Here is a 6,261-nt window from a genome sequence, read left to right on the forward strand (position 1 = left end):
AGTCGGTGACTCTGGGCTTGTTAGACTGCAGCCTGCTAAGTGAGCAGCTGCGTTATGTCCTAAACAATGTACAGCCCCTACTTAAAGAGGTTTTGCCCCTAAGAAACACCATCAAGGTGTCATTTTTGTGTGGGTGCAGGGTCCTGTAAAAAATGCATTATCTGCAAAGTACAATAAAGAAAATGCAATAAAATGAGGCTCCACCGTCCACTCGTGTACAGGGCCATCCCGTGGGCTTACATTCTGTTGTCACTGGCCTCTAGATCTAGCTGGGCTTGTGTATACAATCTGCATTTGTGTGTTTGCCCCTCACACACAAGCTACACAAACTCACAACCATACAAATTCAAGAATCAGCCTGCTCATGACCAATAATCATGCAACTTGCCACAGCCTCACAGTGCGCTCTGACAGCCAACGCAGGCACTGCCCGCTGCCTGACCCACTGACCATCAGTCCACACAGAGCTGGGCACAGCCACACCGGCCACAGGCCCCTTGAGGCAATTCCTCCCCACACACCGGCTCCCACCCACAGTCAAGAAAGCCCCCACAGCAAATGCCACACAGGCTTGACCCGGTGAGCACAACCACACAGCTGACGGGGGGAATCACCCCACGAGTCCAGTCCATCTGGTCCACTCACTGGGCACCTCCCTGCCACAGGGACCCCCCCACCCATGTCACAGGCAAAAAGACAGCCAGAGCCACAAACCTCTCCATGACACACCTAACCTACGGCTCTGCTCCCTACCCTACACACAGCCAGCTACACGTGAGCAGTATCACCTGCGGGCTCAGGGGCCGCCCACATTTTCTCCTCACCGAAAGTTGCCGATCGGGCCCACCTGTGCCCTGGCGGCCATACACACCACTATGCACACCTGTTTCCTGCGCCACCTCCAAACACACCTGAGCTCCCAGACCATCTCGCGTATCCACCGGAGTGTCCTACTCCGGCTCCCATTCACCATCCACACACGCGCACTCCCCCCCGTGGCCAGCCCCCCAAACTACACAGCCGACTCCTCGCCGACGGGCTCTGCCCAGCTCACCCCAGCTTCCCGGCCCCGCCGTCCGTCACAAGCGCCCCCTCCCTCCCCCTAGGCCCCGCCCCCGTCCTCGCTCCTGTTTACCTGCGCTCCGGGGAGGGGGCGCGGCCCCAGCCGGGCCTGCAGACCCCAGGGAGCCCCAGGGCGGAGCAGGGGGAGCCCAGGGCTCCCAAATTCCGTCCCCGTCGCCAGACTGCCGGACCCAGAGGTGCGCCAGGCCCAGCCTCGCCCTCCGTGCCCCCGTCGCGGCTCCCGGAACTCCCGTCCCGCGCTCCCGGCACCCACCTGGCCGCCGACGCCTCCCGGGACCACTCGGCCGCGCCGCGCGGAGCCGCTCTCGCAACCGCTCGCTCCGTCCCGCGCTCCCGGCACCCAAGACCCCTGCCCGCTCCTTGGGAACCCCAGTGCGCTCCTGCCCTTGGGGACCCCAGCCCCTGTCGGGCCGGGAGGGGCTTGGGGGGAAACACCTGCACCCAGCTGGGAAACCTGCCCTGCGGGACCCCTCCTCCTCACGCTCCCGCCAGCGGTGGGGGCCTGGAGGAATGGCCTGGCCAAAGGGGCGGGGGTGCTCCGCCAGCCGCAGCTCTGCCGGTCTGCCCGCCCCCATGGGGGGGCTCCGGGACTCCCCCCCTCGGGCGGGACACAGCACAGGGGCCAGGGTGACCTGCCAGGCACAGACAGATGTGGAGTTACATAAGGGAGATGGGGCGACTGAGCAGACCCAGCCGGCGCGGCAGCCGGCTCGCAGGCGACCCCGGGGCACACGGGCGCGGCCATGCCCCGGAGCCAGGGGTGGAGTCCCTCTGGGGGTCACTGCTGCAGGGACAGATGAGGTCACGGAGCTGGGGCGCAGCCAGGCTGTGGCGCTGCACTAGCGCCTGGGGGGTGTGGGGGAGGAGAGGTGGCCAGGGAGCACCCCCGCAGACACGCTCCCTCGCACAGGGTCAAGGACGCGTGGGGCTCGCAGCGGACAGACAGACACCCGCAGCCCGGGCAGGCGGCCACGGGGCAGGCTGGGACCCGCACGCGCTTAGACACACGGCAGACAGCAGACAGGCGGGAAGGCGCCCGGGGAGGGGAGCGGCGCGCCAGCGCTCCAGAAGCCTCACGCGGACGCCCGTGGGTGGGGGCTGCAGGGGGACCCTGGCGCCGCGCTCACGGGCGCCCCGGCCAGCAGTGTCCCCGTCGTGCGCGAACTCGCCCTCCTCCTGACCCCGGACGCTCCAGAAACTTCGCAGCGGGCGGCGGGGATCCTGGGTTCCCTCCCCCCATCAGGGCTGGGGGAAGGGGGAGCCCGTCCCTCCCCCAGCCACTCGCCGCACTCCCGGGGTGCCTGGCCGCGCCCCTCCAGCAGCAGACCTGCCCTTGGGTGCTCCCTGCTGTGCTCACCACGCCCCAGCGTGCCTGGCGTGGGGCTGCCCAGGGCCAGCACCTGGCCCAGGGCGAGGCCAGCCTGGGTCCTGAGGGCTGCGGGCACCTGGCCTCCCGGCTGCCCTTGGTCCCCGGTGCCAGGGCAGGGCAGGGGGCCCAGGCTCAGCCAGGGGCCCCTCTCCTCCTCGCCCGAGGGGCGGCCGGGCGGGGCTGCGTGGGCTGGGGTGCAGCGTGGGTGGGGACAGGGGGGCTCCGGGGTCCCACCCAGCCTGGGGTCCCCGTGGTGGGGGGCAGGCAGTTGGCTGTGCAGGGGAGGGCTGGGTGGGGTTCGGTGTGGAGGACGCACCTCTGGAGGCTCCGCCAAGTGTGGCCTCCGCGGGGTGCCGGGTTCTGGAGCCTTCTCTGGTGGCCTCTGGCCCCATGGCTCTGGGCCGGGCTCACCTCGGGCCAGGCGCTGGGGGCTCCTGTGTGATTTCAGGGGTCACCCAGTCCCTGAGCTTGGAGCTCTTCCCCTGCACGGGCGGGAGGGCTGCGAGCGAGCCGGCAGCGGCCGCGGCCAATGGGCGGGCGCGGGCCTTGTCCTCGGCACCCAGCGGCCACTGCGCAGGACAGTCGGCCGGCGGGCCATCCTGGCTGACCACGGCCAGGCAGGAGCCTGCTCCACCTCGGGCTCCCCCACGCGGGCGGCAGCGGAGCGAGTGGGAGGCCCCAAGGCTGCCCACAGCATCTCGCCCTGGGGTGACCGCTGGGCGTGCAGGCCCGGGCGGCCCCCCAAGGCCCCTGGCTCGGCCCGCCCCGTCCCAGAGAGGGGTCTGGGCCGGACATGCGGGCTGCCGGTCGGTGAGGCCGCCACGGGTGGGTGTCCGAGCCTCCACACCAGCCCTGGTGGCCACGTGGGGGCAGCTCGCCGCTGGGGACCGGCCATTCGCCTGCCCGTCAGCAGGAGAGTGGGGCGGCCAGCGGCCTGCCTCCGGGCCGTGGCCGTGGTCGCCGGGGTCATGCCGGCGGCGGGTGGGGACGTGGAGCTGGGCGCCCGGGCCTGCACTGGGGGGCGGGGTGGCGGCCAGGGCCCGGACAGAGGACCTAGCTGGACCTGCTGGGGCACTTGCCACCGTGGTGCCACCTGGGGGCTGTGTCTCGGGCAGACCCCAGCAGCGGGCCCGCCGGGGACAGGCGAGGGGCCTGTCCTGGCCACCCAGAGCTGGCCCGGGAGCGCTGGGTCCCTGCCGCCCCGTGGGCTCTGGCGCCGCCGGAGGACTCAGACAAGATGGCGGCCGGCTCACGGGCTGGCCACCGGCGGCCAGGGGCGGCTGTGCGGCCTCGGGGGCGCCGCCAGGGCCTCGGGAACCTGCCTGGGCCTGGGGGTCTCCCTTCCTAGGATGCCCCCTGCCCCCCCAGGGGCTGGCGAGTCTGGCGGCGGAGCGGGCGGGGACGGCCCCCAACGGGCGCATGGAGCCGAACGCCAGCTGGGCTCCGGGCAGGGGCTCATGCCAGGCCCTGGGGGGCGGGGGCCGGGGCAGGCCCACGGGTAGGGCGGGGTCCGGCTGTCACCCCAGGATCTGCGGGTGCTCCGCTCCCCCTCTCTCCCTCTGCGGGAACTCATTTGAATATGAAAATGCAGATCTTTCTTTTTTTGTTCCTCGCCTTCCTTCCTGGTGACATTCTGAGCCAGCCTGGGTTAGCCTGGGCGAGGGCTGGACAGAGTGCCCGGCGGGGCGGAGCGCTGCTGCGGTGCGCCGGCCAGCGCCAGAGGCCGGTCAGAGGGAGGCCCGCGGCCGCCGCCCGGGCCCCGCCGCCGCCCCGGGCCCGCCCTGGCTTCTCTCCTGCTGCCGGGCCCGTGTCCGCCTCGGTCCCAGCACGGACGGCCGCAGCCTCTGCGCACAGCTCCGGTTGCTGGCCCGTCCTTCATTTCTCCCCGGAAGGGCTCACGGCCGCAGCAGCGTCCAGCCTGGCCCCTGGCCTGTCTGGGACAGTCTCTGCTGGCTGGTGGAGCCCGGGCCGGAGGCGGAGAGGCGGGCCAGGAGGACCCGACCTGCTGCCTTGGGGGGGCACGGCAGGAAGCCCGGCTGCCCCCCACCGTGTCCCGGGGTGGCCCTGCCCCGCCCCGAGGGCACCATCACTGGCCTGGTGCGGTGCCCGCCACAGGGGTGCGGGCAGAGGGTGGCGTGAGGTCGGAGGAGCCCGCGGGGCAGGGCGGGCAGGCGCCTCGGCCAGCTGGGGCGGGGGCTCGAGTGCCGAGGGAACAGACGGGCAGAGGCTCACGGGGTCACGGGGTCCCCAGACCGTGGGGCGCCCCATGAGCAAAGGCGCCTCCAGAGAGCTGCGGGAGGGCGGCCGGGGCTGCGGACGGCTGTCTGGGCAGGCGGGTCCCGGGGGTCCGGGCACCCTCTGAGCAGCGGGGCTGCGACACCCCTGCGGGCCCCTGCGGGGCTGCCAGGGGTCAGCTGGAGGCGGGTGCGACCCCCCTGAGGGCTGGCTGGGGGTGGGGGGTCCCCAGCAGGAAGCTTTTGTGCCAGGGTCTTGGGGCTGCCGGGCTGCGTCCCCGCTGTCTGGGCAGTGGGCGGGTCTGCACCCACACACCAGGACCAGCCCCCCACGCAGCACCTGCTGGGTCCACGTGAGCCCCTGGGGTTGCCCCGGGGTGGGGTGCCGGGGGCCAGGCGTTGGCAGTGGGAGAGGCGCGAGGCGGGGGATGGGGGGCACGGCGGGCGCCTAGGGGCTGTGGGCACACACCCGCCACCCCCTCTCCCGCAGGCCGCTCCAGCCCTGGCTCAGGCAGCCCCGCCCCGCCCTGCAGCAGCACCGGCTCCAACACCCCCCAGGCATGCAGGTCCTGGGGGGCCCCTCGGGGAGGGGAGCCCCCACGGGCGGGCAGGCGGGCAGGCGCAGGGCACAGTGGGGCGGGGCGTGCCGGCCGGCGCACAGGGACCTGAGGAGGTGCTTGCTGGCCCTGCCCAGTGGGACCGGGGTGTCTCCCCACGGCACCCCACTGAGGTCGCGGGGCGCGGCGGGGCGCAGCCTGGGGAGCCCGGTCTTGCCCTGGAGGCCGAGGGACGTGCTCAGACCTCTCCGAGCCCCGCGGAGGGGGTCCCCAGGGCCCACCGCCCAGCTCGGCCGGGTGTTGGCCATGCCTCAGAGTGTCCCCGCCTGGCTGGGGCCGGGGCCACCCCCCGAGCCCCCACCGCCCTGCCCGTGGGCTGAAGGAGCCCGGCACGGAGCACCGGAGGCCCCTGCGTCAGGTAGCGGGGGGCCTGGACCCCAGATCCAGCCACGCCTGCCTCCCGCCCATCGGGGCGCTCACCGAGCCCCAAGTGCGGCGGGCCAGGCTCCCTCCCGGGTGGTGTGGGCTCAGGTGGCCTGGGGGGCCTTCGGGGTACCAGGCCAGGGCTCCTGGGGGTGCCGGTGTGGGGTGGGGCACAGCCCGAGGCCTGGGTCTGCGCTGGCCCTTCCTCCCCTCCAGGGCGGCTTGTGGCAGCTCCGGGGCGTCCACTTGCCAGGCTCCACCAAGGAGTGGTGCAGCGTGGCCTCCCTGCCCACGGGGCGGGGCTGGGGGTGGCGGGGACCCCCCGGTGCCCGCCCGTGCCCTGAGCCCTCCCCTCGCCAGGCGGCTCGGCCCGCAGTCAGCTCCAGAAGTTAAATTTATCCAGCCTGAGCTGCCTCCCTCCTGCTCCTGCCCAGCCCACGCCAGGCAGCACACGCCTCCCGCCCCCGTGGCGCCCTGGCAGGGGTGAGGAGGGGCCTGCGCGCCCTGGCCCCAGGGCCCCGGCCCCAGGCCCGACCTTCAGAAGCCTGGTCTGCTCCTTGAAGTCCTCGTCCTCGTCCGACTCCGCGTCAGGCAG

The 6,261-nt window shown here is 72.6% G+C and overlaps 1 protein-coding gene across 1 annotated transcript in view; it reads right to left on the reverse strand.

Moving 5' to 3' along the window:
- The window catches only part of HRH3 (histamine receptor H3), a 6,075-nt gene extending 3,231 nt beyond the window's left edge, over positions 1 to 2,844 (reverse strand). Inside the window, exons 1-2 of the mRNA XM_012728154.1 lie at positions 2,769 to 2,844; positions 2,441 to 2,641 (exon numbers count right to left, since the gene is read on the reverse strand). Of these exons, the coding sequence (XP_012583608.1) occupies positions 2,441 to 2,641; positions 2,769 to 2,844 (277 nt within the window). The remainder of the gene's footprint in view (positions 1 to 2,440; positions 2,642 to 2,768) is intronic.
- Between the last annotated feature and the right edge of the window lie 3,417 nt (positions 2,845 to 6,261).

Source organism: Condylura cristata, unplaced genomic scaffold (genome assembly GCF_000260355.1).
Source record: "Condylura cristata isolate star-nosed mole 26May11 unplaced genomic scaffold, ConCri1.0 scaffold00022, whole genome shotgun sequence".
NCBI classification, from domain to species: Eukaryota; Metazoa; Chordata; class Mammalia; order Eulipotyphla; family Talpidae; genus Condylura; species Condylura cristata.